Genomic DNA, 24,789 nt, shown 5'->3' on the forward strand with positions numbered 1-24,789 from the left:
ACACAAACATGTTTCAGTTTACAGTTTGCAACAACCACAAATGACAGTAACTAAAAAAGCTAAACTGTGATGCCCTTGTGTGACTAGTGTTTCACAGTGACTCATATTTTCATCCTCAGTTTAGAGCTGCTGTAAACGTTGTTTTATCTAACTTCCTGTCCGTTTTGCAGTTAGCAATCACCTCCCTCCTCTCTACATCACCGGACATAGCAGCAAACAGGAGGATCCTGCTCTCCGACAGGACTTTATGGAGTTCTCTGTCCTGATTGGATACATTTAATAATTTATTTTCTCTTTTACTGCAGCAGCAGCAGGAGGAGAGGCATGGCTTACCAACCGAACACTCTATAACAGTGATTACTGTTGGAATATAAAACTGTTTAATACTTATTTTAGTAAAAATACCTTAATTACAGCAGCTTGTACTTTCTATTTATTGAAAATAAAGGGTTTGAATTCTTCCTTGAAGGTTATGCAGCAGGTGTCAATCAAATCAAAGATGAATAAATACCGACAATATACTTTATTATCATGTCAAATTCTGACATTTATCACCTTTAAATGAAAGGGTTTGGTGGCTTGTCAGCAGCATGTTAGCTTGATGAGGATGATGATGATGATGATGATGATGATGATGATGATGATGGGGTTTCTTTAGTGGCTTAAAGAGGAGTTTGAATTCTACAGTTACATTCGAACAATATTGCACTTCTTATGTTTTAAGGGCTGGCTACATTTAGTCTTAAATTTAAATGTTGAAAATGAATTTCAATCTAAATTGAAATGAATTTCCCAGCAGAATTATCCTACATTACCCTATAACCCCTGACCACAGGTGGAGTGCTGCTCCACCTTCATTCTCCAAGTGAGGAAGTGAAGTGTTCACACTTTGTATCATCCTGTTGAATGTTAAAATGTTAAAGTGAAGAATGACTAAAACTGCTTAGTTTGTATGGTATGTTTTGAACAAAGGTTGGCATCTTCTGCGCAGCTCGTTACATTATGTGAGATGTAACGAGCTGGACACGTTCAGGACGGTCCTGTCATTTAGTGTGTGTGAGTGTGAGTGTGTGTGTGTGTGTGTGTGTGTGTGTGTGAGGGCCAAGGGGCTGCATTTTACTGACCAACACACTCAGAATGATGATAAAAAATATATCCCATGATAAGTCATGATTATGAGAGAAAAAGCCATAATCATGAGATCAAAGGTAGAAATAATGAGAAATGAAATAAAACAGTTGAAATTATTGAGGGAAAATCGTAAATAAGAAATAAAAAAATCAGAATTACATTCGAAATGGATCATAATTTCAGTCATACTTGTGACTTTTTAACTCATAAATTAGACCTCAAAGTTATGGTGAGACATAGTGTATAACATATATTTATCAAGGCTATTTGTATGTGTTTAACTGGGTCATTGTGCTGCTAGACAACAAGGTTCTAACTGCTTGTCCTCCTCACTGCAGGCCTACATCACCTCAGCCTGTATCTCACACTGCTATCATCATCAGCATCAATACACAGGAAATGCCCCATCATTCCTCTGATATGATTGGTTACAGTCTCAGTCAATTCAATCTCTCCCCAGCCAATCACTGACGACCACCCGCAGCAGCGGTCCCGCCCTCTGTAGGCGCTATTAGCCCGGCCGTCGGAGGAGACTCCAGATCTGCCGCTTTACTTCGGCGACATATTTCCAGCCGTCCGTGTGTGAGCGCGTGCTGCCCGGCTCCCAACATGCTCCTCGTGTGGGTGTGAAGCGGCTGTGCGGAACCTTCGAGGCGGACAGAGTGAGATGCATCCCCGGGGCGCTGAACCTGCTCCCTCCCGCACACAAAGCCTGTGAAGCAGGCCGTGTTTCTCCTCTCACAGCGCGCTGATGATGCTCAAACATGTCGGGGAATCATTACAAAGGCCACGAAGTCAGCTGCTGCATCAAATACTTCATTTTCGGATTCAACATCCTGTTCTGGGTAAGAGGCTTTTGTTCTTTGAACGCGGCCTCTGCTCCGCTACAGCTCGGTTATTATCCTGCCCACCCCGGCCAATAGGGAGGAAGGCCGCAGTCATCATCACATCTTATCATGGTGCCGTTATCGGCCCGGCTCATGTTCACAGTCGCGTCGATGCGTTCGTGTGTGTGTGTGTGTGTGATGGAGGTTAACCCGGTCCAGTCATGTCCGGATCAGAGCCGCTGCAGGTCGGCCGACAACCCAGAGCTAATCGGCTTTTTGTGAGAGAGAGAGAGAGAGAGAGAGAGAGCTGAGCCTCAGAGTCAGTCTGCAGGCTTATCATTCATATCACACACACACACACACACACACACACACACACACACACACACACACTGCACGGACAGCAGGACAAGGTGATGCAGCCATCACACAGTTTGCATTTACACTGATATATATGTATGTTATATATTTAGACATGACGTCATTTAGTTTCTTAAAAAGTGATGCCCTCCATGTAAAGTGCAGTGGTCCAGAGATGTGTGGTTATATACCGCTGCTGGTCATCTGTCAGTGCAGACAGGTTCAAGGTTCTGTAAGGTTCTGTAAGGTTCCGACACTGTGTCCACATCAAACTCAAGGTCCAGGATGAAGTTAATTGTCATCATGCAACAAAGGATTGTATAAAACATGATCTGTCTTAGTCCACAAAGCTTCACACACAAACAAAAACTGTACAGACTAACGACTGAATAAAAAATATGCATATAAAATAATCTACTCATGGTGGAGTGTTGAGGATGAGTTGAGGAGTGTCACAGTCTGAGGAGTGAAGCTGCTCTGTAGTCTGGTGGTACAGCAGCAGATACTTGTGTATCTGTTGTCAGTTGGCAGCAGGGTGAACACACTGTGGCTGGGTGGCTGTTGTCTTTAGTATCTTTGGGCTCTGTGCAGACATCTCACTTCACTGATGTCACCGATGCTCTGTAGATCAAATCAAATCAAATCAAATTTTATTTGTATAGCCCAAATTCACAAATCACAGTTTGCCTCAGAGGGCTTTACAATCTGTACAGAGACGACACCCTCTGTCCTTCGACCCTCGATTCGAGTGAGGAAAAACTTGCCCCAAAAAAAATGCGGAAGAAACCTCAGGGAGAGCCACAGAGGAGGGATCCCTCTCCCAGGACGGACAGACGTGCAATAGATGTCGCATGTACAGAACAGATCAACGAGATCACAATGTATTCGATTATAAGCGATGGTTGACAGGAGTGAAAGTACATAAAGATGTATTACAGCAATAATAATGAAATGCACATGGAAATGTGATTACTAGTGATAACAGTAGTAGTGATTAATGGTAAGGATGGTATGTAGCAATGCAGTACGATAATAGTAGTGGAACGTATGTAACAGAGATGTGACTAATATTAGCGACAGTAGTGGAAGTAGTAGATGGTACCAGTGATGTTCTGGTGGTTCTAATCACCCTCTGCCGTTTTGTGTGTTTTGTCCGAACAACAGGTCCAAACCCACAGATGATCAGCTCACTGCGATGTAAATGTAATGTCAGAAGTGTGATCACTTTTGTTCCTCCAATAACTAATCGATTAATGCAACAATAGTTTCAGCTTTAATGCATTAAAGAGAGACAGGGCTCAGTTGTAGCATTTTCCATGAATTCTAAATTAAATCATATTTTTTGAAGTTGAATGTAAAAACAGGCCGGTCTCATGTGTTAGAGAGTGTTTGATAAAAAGAGTTTAAAGCATTACTCCACCAAGTATTCCATATTCCATTGACCAGCGGACACATATCCATCAAAATACCAACGAGTCACTCTGCGCTGTCTCGTTTAAATGAACCTCCCACCTGTTTGTTCCCCTCCTCCCACCTGAGCACCTTGCACTCAGTGCTCGACACCAAATTACCACAGAAACAGAAAATAGTTCAAGAAGAGGAAGATACCGACCTGACAGAGCTCTGCGGGTCCTGGTTGTTGCCCTGTCATGCTTAAAAAATGCCTTCAATGATAAGGTGATGACAAAATAGTTGCCGGTTTGTTTTCTGTTGATCAAATCTCCGTCCTGCAACTCTACATCCAGTAGAAAGCTGTTATTTATTATAGGTACACGTGGAATTGTTTTGAAAGGTTATTCTTCTAGGAACAGTGACTCTGCGGTTCATAATGAGCACATCCCCATATCTCACATCAGAACAAGCTGGGGAAGTTTTCATACATGTGATGATATTCTTTAAAACAGTCCATCTGTCTGCTGCTCGTCTCGGGTTCGACAGGACTGGAGGACGTGTTGTAATGTTGAAAAGAACAAATATATATATTTAATACAGCTGTTACATGTCACCGAGGGAGCAGTAAAGGTCAGAGCAGAGCAGGCTGACCGTCCTGATCCAGCACCACGGGGTCATCAGTGGCCTCAGAGGACATTATTGTATCTCCTATTTATTTTGGCAACATGTCACTCTGCATCAGCACATCCTCGCCGTGATTTGACGTGACTTTGTTTTACTTGCAGCTGCTGGGCATGGCCTTGGTTGGAATTGGACTGTGGGCATGGAGTGAGAAGGTGAGTTATTATTAGTGATAATGGACAATGGATCCATTATCCACAATAATCTAAGATGCAATAATATAATTATAATAATAACTCTAATATCGTAAGAACTTTATATTAACAATGAATCACATGTGTAATGTGAAAGGTGTAACTTACAGTGACAAACCCAGAGAATGGTGGCTCACTCTGCAGTTCCCCTCAGATCTACACAGTGTTTTAGCCTCTTTCAGCTTGTTGTTTTGGTTTCATGTCCCGCAAACTCTGCTCTCATTAGCTTTTTACATCAAGTAGTAGCAGGCAAAGTCCATAGAAATCCACTGTATGCTCTGTAGAGCAGATAGAGAAACTTACCAACTACCTTGTGTACATCATGAATGTATCATGTGGACCTGACTGTGGCGGTGGCGCTCAGCCATGCCTCCAATTTTTTTCCTCAGTGGCCATGAACAGTGAAAACTTCCCCGGCAACACAAAAAGCATTTTCCCCATAGAGCTGTGTTCTAACAGAGGGGCCTGTTAAACTGGTGACAGGACACCCAGAACTGCTTTCTGTAATGAATTTGGATCTGTTGAGGTTTTAGACGACTCTCTTCGAGTCTATAAAAGCGATGTGATAATCTGTGACATCATCACAATGTAAAGTCTGTTCGTGGTATGATTTGTGGCTGCAGCAGCTGTACTTCCTCTCTGAGCTCTGTCCTTGCTGATGTCACTGTGACCGTTCTGAACGAGACGCAGCTGCTTGTCTCAGACTCACTGTGCTCCGTCTCTCCCCTCCAGGGGGTCCTGTCCAACATCTCGTCCATCACAGACCTGGGGGGTCTGGACCCAGTCTGGCTATTCATGGTGGTCGGGGGGGTCATGTTCATTCTGGGCTTCGCAGGATGCATCGGAGCACTCCGGGAAAACACGTTTCTGCTCAAGTTTGTATGTTCCAGACTTTACTGTGCACTTTACACAGTGCAGTGATGAGGAAGTATAGAAACGAGCTGCTTGTCAATCATTCTGTGTTTTTTTCTCTTGTCCTGTAGTTCTCTGTGTTTCTGGGCATCATCTTTTTCCTGGAGTTGACGACAGGAGTCCTGGCGTTTGTCTTTAAGGACTGGATTAAAGACCAGCTCAACCTGTTCATCAACAACAACATCCGGGCGTATCGAGACGACATCGACCTACAGAACCTAATCGACTTCACTCAGGAATATGTAAGTGAAAAACAGAGTTGTTAATTCATAGCTGAGCATGCAGACCTTGGTCATGATAGTCCACAAAATCATATTTAGACAAATTCTATATACAGACTTTGTTCGGAGCTTTCAGCTGTACCTCATAGTCTTATATGGAGTTTGCAATGGGCCAGTAGAAGCCTTGAACCGTGTTGTCCTCTCTGTGTGTCTGCAGTGGGAGTGCTGCGGAGCGTTCGGAGCAGACGACTGGAACCTGAACATCTATTTTAACTGCACTGACGGAAATCCCAGCCGGGAAAAGTGTGGAGTTCCCTTCTCCTGCTGCACCAAGGACCCAGCGGTACGACCCCCTCGCTCCCTTCACAGTTCACAAGACGCTCGTTCTGACTCGCCTTTGTACATTTTAACCCGTCCACATCATTTCTGATTAGTCAGATGTTCATGTGTAAATATAATGCTTGTGTCCTGAGAGGTATTTAAAGGCAACACAGCACAGTGTGCAGCTGAAGCAGATCCCTCCGTGTTAAGTAAAATTGTCTACGTATTAAAATCTTCACTGTGTAATTAATGAGACATGTTTGTGTTGTTAGTCAGCGTGTTATTGTTGTTTTATTACTGTTCCCAGGAGTAGGACACAAACTACAATGTCTTGTTTCTGTCTCCAGGAGGACGTAATAAACACTCAGTGTGGATACGACATCAGAGCTAAACCAGTAAGTAACATGCATCTACCTGACTCACTCTTAATTCATTTCATTTCCTCGTCCCAGTGCTCCCACACCTGCCCCGCTAGTTTTTAATTAAGACTCAGCCGGATCCAGGTTTCATTTCTGCTGATTTATTTTAGGTCTTGATTTAGTTCTAGTGATTTCAGGTGGATAAAAGCTGCTAATAGCCACACTTTATGTTCATGGAACAGTTCAGTCATCATCTCCTCCCTCCATGCTGATGGAAAGTCAGGTGAAGCTTCATAGTCCACAAAACACTTCTGGAGCTTCACAGTAAAACAGCTGTGCAGCATTCTGCTAAACAACTGAAGCAGCTGTCGAGACTGAAAATGAGTCCTCATAAAATGAGATTGTTTTGTGCTGGTGATGGTCACAGGACTCGGAGCAGAAGGACTACATCAACGTGAAAGGCTGCGTGCCGCAGTTTGAGAAGTGGCTGCAGGACAACCTCACCTTGGTGGCGGGGATCTTTATCGGAGTTGCACTACTGCAGGTCAGCTGCGTGCACGTGTTTCCCGTCAGGATGATCATCTCTTACATCCTACTTTGAAAATGTTTCCATTCAATGTTTTTCTCTCTGCCACAGATCTTTGGGATTTGTTTGGCCCAAAACTTAGTGAGTGACATCGAAGCTGTGCAGGCGAGCTGGTGAGAAAATGATCTTCACTTTCCTACTTCAGTTCAGTGTCTCATCACCTCATACAGACAGAAGTGTTTTTCTACCTTTGAAACACACTTCCGTTGATTTGCACCCATCTGTTTCTGCTGTTTCCATTTCACAACATGATGCATTTCTGCTCTGTCATAGTATAAATGCTGGAAGTGTCTCTCAGGCCGGTTCTAGATACATTATGCCAATATGAAAAAAAAAGTTCCAATTCAATTTGTTTTATACATTAAAAAAGTAGATGTATTTTAAAGATACACTAATAAGGAATGCTCTGGATTAGTGGTGGGCATCAACCTCAAGTTTAGATCAGGGTAGAGTTTGTGTTTTTTTGCGGTGCCGACGTGTGCTTTGGGAGGAGTAGCATGCGTTGAAGTTCCAAAAAGAGAAACGTGGTTCTTTAATCTGCTTCAGACTAAATACTCCAACATTGCTCCAGCGTTCTGAGGTAGACACTAGCCTTTAACCTCAGAGTGTGAAAGCATAAAGGTCAAGGAGCTTAACTACAAAATAAACAGTGAAGCTACGTATAAAAGACAAACGTACAGGTCCACAGTTTGAACTCGGTAACAATCCATCCTTGAACTTGAGTTTTGAACCTGCTTTTTACGTTGCTGGTGTTGAGAACGTCAGACGGGAAATGGTTACCAGGCTCCAGACTAACTCTTTACTCTGGTTGCACTACACTGGTTGCCTCACTTTTTTAGTTCACCACATAATTACGTGCACCCAATAACACATTTTCATTTAATTTCTTAACAAATGAAGGAGCAGATAAATGTTTTTCCTCATTTAAACCACAGCACATGAAACCGTGGCAGTAATATTTTTATACCTTTGTTTTGATCTGACCTGAATATCAAGTGCAAACAATGAAAATGTTCAGTCACACACAAATGCTCAGATTTTTGTGTGAACAAACAGTCCCAGCCGGGGTTAGCACACACACAGGCTTTAAGAGAGTTCCAGTTGTCGTGGGAACAAGTCCATCACAGATGAGGTTGATCCTCTGGGTCTTCACTTCCTCTGATGGTGGGAGGAGATGAAGACGTTCGCGTTGGTTCTTCAGTTTGTCATACTGATGTCAGCCTTAGTGAGGGAAACAGTTACTAGTTACTGGATGTAACTTTAGTTCTATGAGTACGCGTTTAGCCCTTTAACTGAAAGCGATCGGAGTCACAGTAAAGCACATTATTTTGAACGTGCTAAAAAACAACGAGTCTGAGTCTAAACACTGACATTGATGACGGTGCTACAAAATCCAGGTGGTAGTAGAACATGACACCGCTGACAGTGATGTAACAGGTGTACGGCCCACCCCTGCTCTGGACAGTCTGGATTATACGAGCATTTTGGCATTGGTCACCCACCCTGAGAGGACTTCACAGTGTTTTCTAAACCCTTAGACGCAAAAGTCATCAGAACATAATAACAGTAGCAGCACAGAACAAGTGGTTCAATCGTGTTTTAGCTTTAAAAGCAAGGCTCGATGAGTGAACGTTTGTACCTGCTCTGGACAGTAATGACAGATACGTTGGAGCTGTGCCTCAGTTCTATCTTGTTCCTACGTATGCATCTCGTGCACTCTAGTGGTTATATCTTGAGAGTGCACTAGTTATCTTATTTGCTGTCTTGTTAGCACTAGATTTGTGTCTTGTCACTAGCTATTAACCAGTTTGAACAAGATTAATGTTTTTTGTTTGTTCAAGATAAATGAAATGGAATCTTTTGATTCAGCAGCTTCAAGTTGAGGATGAAAACTCTGAAAACTAAAATGAATTCAAGATATACTGTCTCTGTAAAAGTGCAATTTTGGCACAAAGGGTCCAAAGACCTTGACGTGTTGCTGTTTTAAAACTGCAGAGACACAGTAAATACCTCGCTCCAGCTGTTAAAACACGACATATTGTCAACTTTTCATCAAACGTGTGTGTGTTCATTAAGAAGATGTTGCTGAGGGAAGTGAAGGGTTACTGAGCTTTACCATCATGATGCAGAAACTCACCTCACGCCTCATTCTTCCTCCTCCATGCTTCGTCAGGGTGCCCCCACCCCTCTCCATGCGTCGACTCCCACCACACTCCAGCAAGAAAGCATCGGCTTACTACTCATGAGACACACACACATCTGCTGTATGTGTGTTTGTAGCCGGTGGGTGTGATGGCTCCATTTGGTCATATGGTGTGTTGTCTTGTCATTGCTGTGAGTGGGTGGATGATCTCTGTTGTGTGGTGTTGTGTTCTGTTTAAGGTCCAGATCTGTAAACCTGCGGCTGTTGTGTGTTAATTCTACCCTCACTGTGGTCCATGGAGGCAGGGGGTGTGCCACTGGAGACTGTCATTTGTCAGTGTTAAATTATATCAATGATGAGTTGATATGATTTAAAGATCCAATGAAGTGGGCACTGTGAATTCCTGACCTCATGCTCAACATAGTCATCATTAACCTCTTCTATCAAATCTGACCACCTGCCTCCATCACTAACCGCCCTCACTGACCCGCTTCAACATCAGCAGAGCAATCATATCATTTCTTTTGACTTTTACAAAGAGCAGTTATAACTTCATTCATTCAATTTGCATTCATATTCTACATTCAGAAATGAATGAGACACATTAACCTTACCAATGTTAATGACTGAGTTTCTTTCTCTGTCTTTTAAAGGTGATTTAATGATTGACTCTTAAAAGTACCTTTTTTTAATTCCTACATCTGCCTCACCACAGGTGCATTACTGTAGTACGAAAGACTTCTTTTAAAATTCAAAGAGCCCCCCAAAACATTAAAGTGAAACTCGCGCCAAAATGCAACCTAGGCTTTTTTTGTGAAGGAACCCAAGCCAAACCTTCATGTAAAAGCATAATTATGACGAAAAAGCCACTTTTAAGATTTACCCTATTTTCGTTTTTGGGTCAAAATCATTTTCAATTGCGTGCTCGGAGCAACATTACGGCAGCATCAAACTCGCTATTTTTAAAACACTAAGAAGACTCGACACAACATGAAACTTTGCTCGTAGCATCACCAGGGTCTCTACACATGAACACGAGCATTGAGAACATTGTTCAGCAGGCAGAAGCACAACATTAGCATTTTAGCTAAGGCAGGACCATTTAGTACAGCATCACCAGGGAGTCCTGAGAATGAACTGCTGCACCATGTGAACATAGCTTTATCCCTTAAAAGCTGGAGAAGAGACAGACAGTCTGATGAGGATTGACTCCACAAAGGAGAAACTCTCAAGACCTCGTGGTTCAAACCAGTTGAGGAGGATGTCTGCTGTGTTGAGTTCACTCAGACTGAAGTGGAGATCTGGACTGATGGAGCTCTAAGTGTGACAGTGTGACTGCATGTTGATGGCCTTCCTACATGTTCCCACTGAGCTGTAGAGCTGGGGTGGTTTGCATTAACAAGCCTTGCAGTCTTGTGACTTAGACAACAATCCTCTCTTTCTTCCACTGTCCGTCACTGTGACTTTGTCCAACTGAAGATGTTTTTTCTATTCCCGTCTTTTCTCTGCTTCGACTCGTAATCCTTTTTCTCTTCTCTCTCCAGCCTTTAGTTTAGACCGCTGATCCTTTGCAGAAATCTTTGTTCCAACCAGACCTTAACTTGTCTCTCTGCTTTCTGTTGTGTCCTGTGCTTTTATTTTGAAAGTGTAACAGCACACACAAGCAGATGATTTATATCTCACTCTCACTCTCTCCTCCAGTTTCTTTACCTAAGGCTGAAGCAGCACTTCAGCTCTAACAGGTAATGTGTTCTTTTAAAGACGTTGAACTTTGCTGTATAAATCACACGCAGTGCTTTAAAGGATCTCATGAACATAGAGAGGAATGTTAATTAGATCTTGTCTCATTTGTTTTGGCAGCTCCAGGTCTTTGAATGCGTCTCCGTCGAGGAGCGTTCAGAGGACTCCGCTGATCACCTGCACTGTTGTGTTCACTGAACCAGCACCTTTTATCAAGGCACTAATATGTGAAATGCTCTGTATATAACACTGTGTGTGACTACTGTAAAAAGATCATTGTGGAAGAGGATGGTTAAACATGCACTACATACAGATCGTCACAGTGCTCCAGTTTTGATAGCTACATGTAGAAAGTAGGAGTTTTGATACATCTTTTTGATATTAGATCAGTATTTTTCACTGTGGACATAACGCTCCATCGCTGCACCCATCATGTAGGACTGTGAAATAGTCATGTACAAGAAACTGAGGATGTGCTTGTTTTAAAGTTCAGTGCTTGCTTTATGTACCTTTTTCACTGCTGGTGGTATGACGTCACAGGTAGGATATGTGCACTGCTTCAATAACACTTTAAGGACTTCTGTGTGTTACAGCAGATTCCAGGATTTCTTCAGCTACATAAGTCTCATGTAATCAATAACGGGAATTATTTTTGAGCTTTACATTAAAGGAACAGTTCACCCAGAAAGTAAAATCCAGTCATTATCTCCTCCCCTCCGTGCTGATGGAAAGTCAGGTGAAGTTTCGTAGTCCACAAAACATTTCTAAACAACTGAAGTAGCTGGAGACTTGTTTTAAAACGGGAAAAAAACAACCAAAAAACATCAAATGACTCAAGTCTCTGGAAGCCCTGAGATTTCAAATGGATCTAAGAAGATGCTATTAGAAGTAGAAGTAGATAATGACTCATTTTTGGGTGACCTGTTCCTTTAAACAGAGTTCTTGTTGCTAAAGCAATGACTTTAAAAGCTAACGGTCCCCCAGATACCAACTCATGCAGCATTAAAGAGGAAAGTGCTACACATGACTCCAGCTATCATAATGAGTTACTACTCAACAAATGGCCTCCTGGGAGGGATCACAGTTAATGTAGAGCTGGAGCACACTGACTCCCATTACTGACGCAGACTAGACAGGACTGTAGAGCTCCACTGTGTGCTACAGACCATGGTCGGCTGTGCCACTGAATCACATTTAAGTGTGGGTGTTGAACCTCATCACTAGTTTGGTATTGACTGAAGTGTGTCCGTTGCACTGGGCACTAAAACCAGGCACTAGTCGGATACTTTCAGCAGATACTGACTTGATTCTTGTACGGCAGCTTGAGTTTGATGTGAACTATGGCTTCTTTTGTTAAAGGATAGGTTCACATTTCTTAAAGTCTAACTCAATACAATAATACTAATTACCGAATCAGTTTTTGGTCCTCGTTCTGTATAACAATGCTGTCGAAGATGAAGCCAATATGAGGCTTCAACTATCTGAGCTTTCTGAGTTGGGGCACCAGTGATATTGGTGTCTGAACGGAGTCTGGAGTATACTTAAAGACACCCCAGCCACAGTCTGTTCACCCTGCTGCCATCTGACAACAGATACACAAGTATCTGCTGCTGTACCACCAGACTACAGAGCAGCTTCACTCCTCAGACTGTGACACTCCTCAACTCATTACCATGAAATGTATTTTTGTGACTTGATTATTATGTATTAGTTTGTCTAGTTTTGCAGAGCTTTGTGTCTTTAGCTCACAAAATTACTCATAATTTTACCTTTTTACAATCTTGTGTTGTATGATGACATTCCTCTTGGATCAAGCCAGTGTCTCTGCCCTGCAGTCAGGTGTAAGTTTACTGCTGGTGTTTTGTCACAGCAGCTAAAATAATCTTAACTGTGGAAGATAAACGTGTGATTTGGCTAACATGGATTGTCATGTTAGCTTCAGTTATACTTTCAGATACATTTCTATACAGAACGAGGACTAGACTTTGAGCTGACAGTGTGTTGTCTCACATGCTGTCAAAACAAATGCACACACTAACCAGATCAAGATCTTTATGACAGCAGGTAGCGGTGCTCATACCGTTCTGGTCCACAGGGGCCGCCAGAGCCAACAAAAATGAAAGCTCCGTGTTGCTGCTTTAATGTACATGTGGCATGTGCGTATTAAGATGGGCTTGAGAAATCTCAATTTATCCTTTAATGAAAAACATAAGTAGTATAGGTCTAATGTCCCGTCACATTATTTCCCACATAAAGAAGTCATTGTCAGTCCTGACAGTGTGGAAAGCTCTCCCCAATTATTCAGATTGTTGTAAACATTTTGTTTTAGGGGGTGAAACCACCTTCAGGTCCAGATACATATATGACTGACATGTACAGTATGTAGCTGTTTCCCCACTGTCAGTTCGTTTCCATTGTTGAGGAGGTTGTATTTTACTCACCAGGTTTCACAAACATGAGCCAAGAAACAAGTCATTTGCCCCGTGGATATAGTGGGAAGGGTATTTTTGAACATTTCTGCCCTTACTTGAATGAAAATCTGCCATGATTGTCCTTTACCACTTGTACTTTGATGCAGATCTGGTCAGTATACACAATAATGAATGAACAGAATCCTTAAATCCAGCCCAGAGATGAAATCTGGAATTTCAGTGTTAAGATGTTAACTTTTATGAGTATTTCTTTTGATGGTTCAAGGTGATTATCTGCTGAAAGCATGCGTCACTTGTTTTGTTTGTATTGACAGTATTTGATCAGTACAGTAAGTCTCTGCAGTCTGGACACACTGATACTGTGAGATACATTCTCAAAAGTTTGAAGCTACTGAAAAAGGGATCACTGTTTTTGATACTAAATATTTATTGTACATTTAATTTGGTTTTCTAACTGCTCCGGTGTGTCGGACAGCAAACATTCAGCACTAGCGAACCCAGTCGCTCCACAGATAGAGTGGATGTGTCAGGTGTAGGAGGCTGTCAAATGCCCTAATGAGCTGTTCTATGGTCCTACTGTATAGACTTGTCACTCATCACCACCTTTACCACTTCCAAGGATTGTGTAGATGGTCACATTATATCCCACAAACATTGTAATGTAACTACCTCCTAATTTCCTCATTTCATGTCCTGTTCAAATTGGACTGATTTTAATATTGAGTCAAATTAATTAATAAAGGTTACAAAAAACATGGATTAAAGTGGTTTTCTTTTTTTCTTTTGGTCCATATTTTTGGCACCAGGAGCTGACTGATTTGTTTATGCATGGCACTTCCCACACATCGTCTGTCAGTGTTCCTGGACATCTTTGCTGTCTGTCGCTACTGATATAAACCAGGATAACTCGTGTTTATTCCAGACGACTGGACTCAAGAAAACACTTGGAAACAGGACATGTTTCATGAAGTGGACATAAACATGAACATGTCTAAAAACACTGTTTATTATCAAATACAAACTACCACTCCAATGTTGGAAAAACTCTACAATTCAGTCCGTAAGTGCAAGCCAGAGTATCCAGCTAATGTATGTACAGCAGGTATTATTCAGGTTATGTGGTGAGTAAACACAGACTGCAGCTGAGCTCAAATTCATGTGAACAAAGTCAAATGTTCTATCCACATCCTGTCTGGACACAGTAAAGCACAAAGCTCTTTCTAAAGATGGCATACAGAGTCAGTGGAAAGATGTGAGTGGACTGTAATTGAGCCATGGTGGAGCGCATGGCACTTTTTAAAAGTGTTTCAAATCCAGCATTCTCAGGCTTTACCAAAGAACCTGAGTTCCTGCTGACAGGCATAGACGTGGTCGCAGTGTCTGTTGCTAGCTACATCACAGCCGATAAATTAAACCAAGCAGTTGTGGGCAAATTTATTTTAATAATGAAAGGCAAAAATTCAGTGAACACACCTTAACACCACTTCATACGGAACCCCCAAAGGGTCACAGCAAGGATTTTTTTAGAAATACTTCCTGTCACGCTGACAGAGACTTTTGTGTTTTACTGTTCAATCACCTCATAAAAAGAAGATAAGCGGGCTATTTCCTAGCTGTATGTCCTAGTAAAAAAAAACAGCCAGCCATGGAGCTGATGAGGCGGCTTGTGTGCCGTTGCACAGCCGGTAAACACACCGGCACTTTGGCTGTCCTCCCGCTGCGTCACCACCCAGCCTGTTTGCTCTACCTTACTTTCTTAACCTTAGGTATAGCAGACAGGCCGAGTGAAGAGTGGCTCTGGAGGACGAGAGACTCCAGAGCAGCAGAAGACCGGGGGACTGGCTGAAGAGCTTGGTGCGTCTGATAATAATAACGCGGCTCAGAAGTAGCTGAAGGGGAAAAAAAGTATATCGAGGAATGCAAAAGTATTTCTAAAAAAAAATTCTTACTGTGGCCCTTCTCACCGGAAGATATGCAAAAGAGCAAAGATTGTTTCAGTTTTTCCCAATGAAGAGGTCCTTCCTGCTTCTAATAAGTGCTGCATCGTAGACAACTGGACATGTTTCAGTTTCTTGAGACGTTTCGCCTCTCATCCAAGAGGCTTCTTCGTGTGTCAGCTAACCTCCACAACGACCCTCCAGTCAGCAGTCAGCATGGACGAGGAAAGACTCATTTACAAGGTTGATCCACACAGCAGCCTTTTTACACAGATATACTCAAAAAGGACGAGGTGCAAAGTAAATCTGGGAGCTGTTGGAGTTGAAAGTAAGTGAGCCTTCCTCAGCTAAATAAAAACAAGGCTGACAAAAGGTTATGAATGATTTAGACACAGCAGGTGATGAGCTGAGAGTCAGGGCAGCAACCCTTAATAAATGGAACCGTGTCAATTCTACGGTAACCTATGAAAACCTCTGTGATCTTCAGGATGCACCTCGGCCTCCAGACTATTTTCAGCCCGGAGCACGGCTCCAGTACGTTAACACGTTTAAATGTCGTGGTAGATTTTGGACAGTGTATATAATTAGTGCCACAGGAAGTAAAAAAAACAAAGAAGACAATAACAGCACTAAATATACACTATTTTGAAGACAAAAGTTTGACTGCATATTTAGCTAACGTTGGAAGCATGCTAGCTGTGTAACAGAGTGCATGCACAGAAAAAAAAACAGAATTTCAGGTCTCTTGTGCGTGTGAAGGCGTTTCTATCAAACTGTACAGAAATGTATTTCCTTCGTTGAACACTAAGGGGCGTACGTCCTTATATAATAATAATGGACAAAAAATAGTGTGTGGAAACGAGACGTTAAGCTTCGTGGGTTGTGCTGGAAAGAATTAAACATGATGATCTGAAAAAGGGACAACAACATCCATTTGACTTTTTATTGATGATGTAATAAGAGAGGACACTTCACTGATACTGTTGGAATAAAGACATCAGCCATCACCAGCTATCATCTTTTAATTATCTGCTGAGTTACAATCCTCCAAATGTACAACTCATGACATTTACAACAAACATTTAAGTTTATAGTATTTTTACGCAGTTACTATGGATACATCTCCACTGGCATGTGTCTTCAGAAGAGCACAAATCTGATAAATAACCATTCATACCTTTAAAAAAAGCGTGGGCCCAGACCGGCAGACACACCGTGGCATGTTAACAGAGTGTCGGTACAGTGTCGGACATGCTGAGATGAGCATGTGAGCAGAAATCCTTTGACTAGAATAACCAGCTGTCGTTCACACAGAGAGCCCCGTCTCCGCAGGGCGTGGTGCTGCTGTGGTGGTGGTCGGGGGTTTGAACAGCACGCGACTGTGTCTGCGTTCAGTTACCCGTTCTCACAAGAATTTAGACTTTGTTCCACACTGCCTTCCCCAGGTAGTACATTCACAACACACACATACAAACTGTACACACACGTAGGAATGATGGCTGCTTTATTTCAGACTGTAAAATGACACTCTGGCTTCCTGACGGAGCACAACAGCGCCCCGATAGGGCACTAACGTGTTACGATACGATCACGGAGTGAGTCTTGATCTTCGGCTGTAGTTCCTCAGTCTACTTTACTGATATTAGTCTCATTACTACTTTGATTTTAACTTATCTTGTTCTTGGCTGCTTTTGATAGTTTATTCAGTCATCTCCTGTCCATGCAAACGTTAAAAAGAATTCACCTTGTTAATGTTTTCTTGATATTTGTCCTCAGTGCAACAAAAAATCATTTCTTTCTGTCGAGAGTGTCAAACAGCGACAAACTGCGATGCATCGAGTGGACTGATGTTAAATAGGCAATCTTAGCACCCTATAAGATGAGGAAAAACTGCCAGGTGGGTGAAAGTAAGCGGCTGATCATGTCAAGACATGTCGCTAGAAAGGTGTCACCAGTAAAACCTTTGTTTCCATATGGTACTGGTGTGTGCTCCTCTCTTCTGCTGCTTGTTGTTTTTTAAGACATTGAAAACTTCAACTTTTCAGTGTAAAGCATAAAATCGCACCATTTCTCCTTTAATTACATTTGATCATCCACCTGCGCACCACGCCTTTTTGCACGACGCGCTTTTCCATTTCATTAGCTATTGCGTCTGTAGCAACAAGACTCAATCTGATTGGGACCTAATAAAAAAAGATTACTCTGACCAAGACAAGTCTCTGTATTTGAAGTCAATAGCAACCATGTGACAGATTTAGCAAGGAGCCCGTCTTGTTCACACTTTTCTTGTCCTTGTTCATCACATTTTTTTGTTACTTTGCACCCAGCTGACATTGTTTTTAGCCACCTTATCTGTTGGCAAGAAGACTGCCTATCATATGCTAAGTTTGTATTTACGACAATCTTCCTGTAATCTTTTTAAGGAGCTGTTTGTGAACTTCCATGATATGCAGTCTGATCGCTCTGGATCAGGTCTAACGGAGCTCCTACACAGGTTGAACATCTGTTTAAGGTTTAACTTATTAAGCATTGCAGTATATTTCCATTTGGATAGACATGCTATCAATTCCCTGTTTTGTACTTGACTTCATCTGCACTCGTCTTGGAGTTGAGCTGGACTCACATAGGTAGACTTGACTACAGCCCTGCTCTCCACTCTGTCTGCTTCACATAGTTCTTACATGGTTCTCTCTCAGCGATGGGTGGAGACTTGTGGTGCCTCTAACTTCACTGTACAGCTGTTGGAGCACGGGGGGAATGTGTGTCTGGACTGTTGGATTACAAATCTGATAAAATCTAATGGATCCAAGTCTTAAAGAATAAGTGCAAAAGAAGGAGTGTACAAGACTGGAGGTGTCAGTGGAGGAAGGCTGTACTTTGGAGTATGCAAGCGGTAGAGGGGTCAAATGAACACGGTCACACCTTCAACAGGACTAAAACATGCACAGTTTCTAGTCAATTTATACTCGAGCTACATGGGACACGACTGGGCACATCATGGATGGCTGCTTTTCTTAAAAATGAAAGAAAAATCACAACAGGAAGGGTTTTTTTTGTTCTTTTGTGCACATTTTTCACTGGTGGGTTACCGGCGGATGGTATCACAGCTATGGTCGTAAAAGAGTGTCGTCTCTTATCTATTGCGTTAGGCTGTTTATGGCGCCTCAGCTCCCGTGGAGCTACTTGTAGCAGAAGATGCATGCACAAGTAGAGGTGGGGACCAGGGTTAGACTGATGAGTCAGGTTGAGGAAAAACAAAAACTGATCGTAGTTAGTCGATGGCGTGTCCACCTTTAGGCAAAGCACTCCGCTGAGCATTTAAGGGGCGTCAGTCTGTAAAGCCTGAAATGAAACGTGCCTCACCCTGCCTTAAGGACGTGCTAACCCACCTAGATTAATCTCATTATATGGCTTTCAGAGGAGAGTTTTGGTGTCCCACAGAAGTTTAAAAACAGTTTCAGAGGCTTCAGAAGTATTTGATTCTGGGCGAATTCTTTTCATTCAAAATAAAACTGTAATTAGAAAATGCTCAGATTTAAAGATTTGTGTATCAGCAAAAAGTGTTGGTGTTCCAAGCCAACATCAGTCTAACCCAGGTGGAGGTGGGCGGGGCAGACGGTCGGGGGTAGAGACATGACGTATGTCTGGCTGGCAGTTAACGCGACATGGTACCTTGGCACATGACGATGGGGCACGGGAGAGCAGTCATGAGGTGTCATTGGGTGATTAGGTGGTCAGGCAGGCATTTGGGTGGATGGGTGTGGGTGGGGTTGGACACAGTCATTTAGCTCTGGGCAGTTAATCGCTGCTCTGTGAGCGACGCCTGGTGTGACACCGTTTTGTTTTCGTGAGCCCTCAGCTTGGACACCACGTCAATGAACGCCAGGCTCTGGACTTCTTTGTGGAGAGGCTCTAAAAACGAGGAGGAGGGGATCATCAGAATCTGGTAGTGGAGTAACAGCTCAGTACAACAACAGAGTGATTTTAAATCTGTTAAAGCATATGTAGGTCTCACCTGAGCCCATGACTGCACAGATGAGGATCATAGAGTTGTACTTGATCTCTGGGGCACTCCTCTCATCTGACAGCAGCTTGTGAAGCACTGACACCAGGCTGGCTCCAACAAAGTCTTTCTCAGCCGCAACTGAAATCCAGAAACAGTCCACAGAAAGAGTGAATGAACATGATGACATGATTTCGTTCTCTAGAGTATGTGCTAAGGAGAAAAAGAGCAGGTTTACTTGAGGATATAATAAATTATGCAGGCCTAAATGCATTCTGCTTCCATCCACAGAAGCTGCTGCACACAGTTCAGGTCTTTGTCTAGAACTAATTCAAACTATTCTTTTTTAATAAAAAAATAAGTAAGATCTCTTTTCTTTTAATGTGACTCAGACATTTAAGTTATGTATCACACAGGCTAATTTCTGATAAAGAGCTTTAAGAAATTACAGATCTTGAACAGTGCTAGAGGGCTCCATTTTGTTTCATATTGCATATTATCACTAACAATTAATACATGCTGTGGATTCAAAATGTGTCCTTAATTAAGAAAACAAAGTTATCTGACTGTTCAAACTCCTTCAGAGTTGGCAAAGTGTAAAAGTGTGTATCAGACAACTGAATCATGATTTGGATTTGTCCATTTTTGCTCTTACCCAAATCCAGCCCTGCTATGAGACCCAAAGCCACCAGTGCTTCATTCTGCATAATCATGTGCTCACTAGTTGCCATGGTAACTAAGTGCTTGACGCCTCCTCCCTGGATGACCGTTCTAACGACTTCCTGTAAGCCACAAAGAAAATCACTTAAACAAAGCAATCCTGGGTAACTTCAGACAAACACATGCCAGTAAATGACAGAAAACAGTGAATGTGTATCTTTTATATAAACAGTTCATGTCTTTGTCCTGACGCAAACATTCATCATGAACTGTTAATAAAGACCTGCAGTGTCGGACGTGTATGTGTAGCATGGTTTCTCACCTTGGACTTGCTGTGTCGGATGAGGGCCGACAGGAGCCTGTTGGACTCTCCCATCACTCCTGCGTGATCTTTGGCTTCACACCACTCCACTAGCCTCTCTACCAGTTTGCCATTGGTTCCCAGCTGGTCTGCAGCTTCAGCTGAACCAACACACATGAGAGCTGATGATGATGATTTTTAAGGTCATTTTTGCCAAAATATACCCAAGCTGCATTTCATTTGATTCAGTTTAATTTTTTCAAAAAGCTCAGATGAAAGTTTTCACTACTTTTCTTTTTAAGAAGAGGCACAGCAGCAGTTGACTGAACCTCATTTGGATCTCACTCTGATTATGAAGACTTTCTGTACATGAAACCATCTGTCCACTGTCAGGCCTTGAGCAGCAGTTACCATATTTGTGTGTCTTCATGACTCAGAACTGAAGCTCTTGTAGTCTGGACTGCTAAGCTCTTAATTATCAAACCAAAGCTAAAACAGAGCTGAGCTGAAAAGACTCATTATTGCTTGAAATTGGACCGGCTTCACAGTCAGTAATGTGCTGACAGGGTCCATTTGTTTGCTGTGAAGATTTTCATGCATTATGCGCAAAGATTAAAGTGAGAAAGATGATATGTCTACCTTGTGTATCGATGAGCATACGTAACGTTCCCAGGAGTTTAAACTGGACTGGAGGCATCTCTGATTGCAAAAACTTCAACACCACATCTGCTACTCCAGCTGACAGCATCTTGGATTTGTTTACCACTGGAGAGAGGAGAGCAGCAGACAGCAGATTAAAAAATTAAAAATACAAGCACACGATTTTCACCAATTATCAGACCATTCTCTGCATGTATTTTATGCTTCGTCATCTAGGCAACACATCTTTCATCTCTCTGACCAATTACTCATCTTCTCAACTGTTTGCTGGAGCATAATTGCAGTGAACTTTTAAAGTAAGTAAAACATGCTTTACAAGGAGGTAGAAATGTCTCCTAGTGGTAAAAATATTATAGTATGTTTTTAAAAACACAACAAAAACAGAATATTTCTACAGAACACATAAATCATAATATCTGATTATAAACTGTGATGTTATTTTATAAGAACTGATGCATCCATTTTTCCTTTATAATTAGAGGACATTGTTTAGAAAGTTTCATTCAGTTTTTTTTTGTATTGTGATAAATATCTCACCATGAACTACATATATGTGATGATATATGAGGTATTGATATTGTGTCATCCCTACTTATGACCCACTACAAGTGTGTGGCAGTGTCTGTATTGGCAGAGACCCTGCGCTCAGCTTGTATTTGCTGAGTATTTTGCTGTGTGTGGGATGTTTCTGGGTGTCAGCCTTTGGGTGGTGGTTTGTATTCCCAGCCAATAATGCAGCAACCAATGTTTTTTTCCCACCAGCACCAACAAGCACCCGTCTCCACCTCAAACAAGTGTGTGCTTCATAATAAAAACTTTAAATTACAAATCATCGGTGGCTTTTATTGTAAAGAAGTCATAGGAAGTGATAAGTATGTAACTGAATTAGCAGAGCCACTTTGTTAGCGGTGATTCTTCAACAGTACTCGGGGATCGAGACAAGCACGTCTCAAACCGAGTCGAGCCAGACTGGCAGTTGTATATTGAAAAACGCCACAGGTTACATTCTTTCCTCTGCTCTGTTTGTTTGACTGAGGGCAGGGTTGAGCCACCCACACACAGACACACACACACACCCACACACAGGGCAGAGAGGCCGAGAGGACAAAATATGTGCCTCAGCTGAGTTCAAACAAAATGGGGCTGTGCTGCAACGTGGACTGATTATTTGTGCTTTACAACATAACCACCATGAACCGATTACAAAATGAAGTCTTATTTCTCTGATTCACTGCTTTGTTCACACTAATGCAGCCCTCTCTTCATTCACTCTCTAGCTCGCTCTACCACCACTGCTCCCTCTCTCTTTCACCCACAGAGCAGGCGAGCAGAGGCCAACTCTGTATGGTGTGTTTACAAACAGGAACCAACGAATAGAGTCCCAAAGACACACCCTTCCCGGTGGACCTCATGGGATGTATTTCAGAAAAAAACTTGTACAGCAGTCAATTAGGAGAGACAAACACTTTTTTGATCCTGTCTGAATTATGCCATGAACTACACATAAGATGTTTGTCAATTTAAAAGATTATTTTCCAGTTTGTTGTTAATAAAGTAAATAATGTATTTGTCTCTTCATTTACTACCATATATATTTTTTCTGAAAAAAGGTCCCATGGTGTCCACCAGAGGGGCGTGACATTGGCTTTCTATTCTGCACAGTGTGCCTTTAAGAATAAAGGGAAAACAATTTGAAATATGGACTCAGTTGCCAGTTTAGTAGGTACAGCTAGCTAAAACTAATGCAGTCTATTATAGTAGTACAGCGAGGTGTTGCTGTTATTTTGTCTAATATACTTACCTGAACCTTACTGATATGAATGGGATGGACAAATTAATAGAAAACACCCTCTCTAAAACAGTTTCAACCTAAACTGAAAATTAAGACCTTACTAAGGTTTAGATTTAGACCAAACTAGTTTTAGCTCAGTGTACCTAAAAGTGTTTGTGCAATGTGCTTCTAAGAGAAAAGTTCCTTTTAAACACTGTAAGAGCATGTTCTCTTCATGTACTGTCAATAATGTACAGTATATGTGACAACAATTGCTGACTTAGACTAGAAATGATCGATATTTACAGATAGACAGTCATATCCACATCATACCAGCGTTTACGATGTATGTCACAGTATGTCTCAGACCTGAAGAGAATACACACAACAGGTGATGGGCAGTTTTTTTTCCTGTGTACTCTCTTTTTCTTTCTCTCCCTCCCACTTTCTCAATCTTTCAACGGGGGAAAGGAAAATCACGTCATCATATTCATCGTTAATTTTCAAAGTCAAACTCCATGTAAACAGATAGGGCAGGCAGGAGCTGTGCTGCAGCAGCAACGCTGCCTGAATGAACACAAACAAACACGAGTGAGCAGCAGCGGCTCTTGCAGCCGTCACACACTACACAAGCAGCCAGTGTGGCCAGCCTGTAGGTTTGACTGATGTAGCAGCTCACCGGGTATGGCCAGGTTCCGCAGGGCGCTCAGTGCGGCATGTTGAACAGTGACGTTGCCCTCTTCAACGTGCCGGTCCAGCAGCTCCAGAAGCTTCTGCACTATACCAGTGTCTACCATGTGGATGCAATTCCCATCTACACAGAAATAAATACAAGAGAAGGAGACACCACGATGTTGTGTTAGGTCTTACACTTCCATGACCCTGTAATGAATCCTGTCGTATATTAGATCAATAGAAGTGATGTCATCACTTTTACAAATACTTCTTTGAGGTTTAGTTATCCAACATCTACTGTATGTCCAAACTCTTTGGACCACTTTATTTTTGTCACTACACACTTCTCTCTCAGCTGAGACATAAATTAGATTAAAAAAGTGTATTGTTATTAGGGTTCAAGCCTGAAGGACTACTCATTTGCCAAAGACACACAGTAAGTCCAAGTGACTTAACATTTAACACACCAGTCCAGGTGATGGAACTTTACAAAAAATCCTCTTGGAGCATATAGGTCCACCATATTGGATGTGTGCTAATTAGCATTAGCTAAAAGTCATCTACTTTTTCAAATTTGACTCAATTGACACCAAATTTGGTGTACAGCATTGTGGGACAAAGATATACAATTCAATTACAAATGAGTAAGATCAGTTGAGAAACATCAATATCTATCAATCAAAGTACCTTCACAAAAGGTGTGGCTTAGAATAAATTGGCCATAACTCATGAAGCATTGGTCCTGTCATCATCAAACTTGATACATATGTTCATGCTGTGGATGGGAATAGGTCGCAAAAAGCATTTCTAGCACAACCCATAGGGGGTGCCACAAATACCAAAATCGCATATCTCAAAATCTGCGCCACTTAGTTTGGTTTGCATACTCCAGTTGTGATTATTAACCAGAATCTGAATTACCATATTGATTCGTGCAAGAGGGCATGGCCTATCACCTAATAAACAATAAATTGGTTACACCATCATAAAATTTGAAACATTAACATGAACATTTGAAACCAACTCATTGCTTTTGGTTTTAATTTCAGCAGATTGGGTGTCTTGAGCATAAAACAGCTTGAATAGTCACCTGCAGCTATATTTTTCCTTTGTTGTACACTATTGTTATTTGCTGCTGCGATGTCCTGCTTTACAAGCAGGGGCGATAAACGTTTTGGTTGGTAACTTTCCTCTGGGAGCTCATCTTACTACAATGTGTAGTAAAACTTACCGTTGCGGGCAAAATTAGCAATGGCCAAAGCCCCAGCGAGCTGCAGCTGATGGTTATGAGATGGAATCCAGGACAAGACCCTCTGGAAGACGCTGCCCTTTCCTCCCTCAAACAGCTTCTGCATGGACTCATCTACACAACAGAGGAGAGACAGGTTACTGGACAATTCTACTCAGTATGTCACTGACAGCAGTCAGTAAGCCTTGATGAATAACTTCACGGATACACAGGGGTGTGCCATCTGGCCAAAAA

At 42.1% G+C, this 24,789-nt stretch overlaps 2 protein-coding genes across 4 annotated transcripts in view; one reads left to right on the forward strand and one right to left on the reverse strand.

The window, feature by feature from the left end:
• Nucleotides 1-1,306: 1,306 nt before the first annotated feature.
• tspan5a (tetraspanin 5a) lies at nucleotides 1,307-14,058 on the forward strand. 2 transcript variants are annotated; one of them, XM_084345073.1, is made up of 11 exons: nucleotides 1,307-1,976; nucleotides 4,496-4,546; nucleotides 5,318-5,464; nucleotides 5,569-5,739; nucleotides 5,936-6,061; nucleotides 6,387-6,434; nucleotides 6,826-6,942; nucleotides 7,036-7,097; nucleotides 9,158-9,267; nucleotides 10,829-10,869; nucleotides 10,988-14,058. In XM_084345073.1, exons 1-9 carry the CDS (start codon nucleotides 1,896-1,898, stop codon nucleotides 9,228-9,230), a joined length of 876 nt encoding a protein of 291 aa, XP_084201199.1. In that variant the 5' UTR covers nucleotides 1,307-1,895; the 3' UTR covers nucleotides 9,231-9,267; nucleotides 10,829-10,869; nucleotides 10,988-14,058. The 2 variants fall into 2 exon arrangements, with proteins under 2 accessions (XP_084201199.1, XP_084201200.1); XM_084345074.1 differs by lacking the exon at nucleotides 9,158-9,267 and having other exon boundaries at nucleotides 1,348-1,976.
• A 2,182-nt stretch (nucleotides 14,059-16,240) lies between these two features.
• Nucleotides 16,241-24,789, reverse strand: part of rap1gds1 (RAP1, GTP-GDP dissociation stimulator 1) — a 32,952-nt gene continuing 24,403 nt past the window's right edge. For both annotated transcript variants that reach the window (XM_084343411.1, XM_084343412.1), the window contains 7 exons: nucleotides 24,538-24,669; nucleotides 23,311-23,445; nucleotides 20,840-20,965; nucleotides 20,222-20,361; nucleotides 19,895-20,021; nucleotides 19,252-19,380; nucleotides 16,241-19,148 (listed from right to left, as the gene is read on the reverse strand). In XM_084343411.1, the coding sequence (XP_084199537.1) occupies nucleotides 19,021-19,148; nucleotides 19,252-19,380; nucleotides 19,895-20,021; nucleotides 20,222-20,361; nucleotides 20,840-20,965; nucleotides 23,311-23,445; nucleotides 24,538-24,669 (917 nt within the window). In that variant the 3' untranslated portion in view covers nucleotides 16,241-19,020. The remainder of the gene's footprint in view (nucleotides 19,149-19,251; nucleotides 19,381-19,894; nucleotides 20,022-20,221; nucleotides 20,362-20,839; nucleotides 20,966-23,310; nucleotides 23,446-24,537; nucleotides 24,670-24,789) is intronic.

The sequence above is a fragment of the Pagrus pagrus genome (genome assembly GCF_965226575.1).
Source record: "Pagrus pagrus genome assembly, chromosome: 22".
Classification (NCBI taxonomy): Eukaryota; Metazoa; Chordata; class Actinopteri; order Spariformes; family Sparidae; genus Pagrus; species Pagrus pagrus.

Coding starts and splice junctions, on each gene's coding strand:
- tspan5a (XM_084345073.1), top strand. CDS start 1,896: ATGTCGGGGAATCATTACAAAGGCCACGAAGTCAGCTGCTGCATCAAA. Junction 1,977..4,495: donor GATTCAACATCCTGTTCTGG/GTAAGAGGCTTT, acceptor TTTTACTTGCAG/CTGCTGGGCATGGCCTTGGT. Junction 7,098..9,157: donor GAAGCTGTGCAGGCGAGCTG/GTGAGAAAATGA, acceptor ATGCTTCGTCAG/GGTGCCCCCACCCCTCTCCA.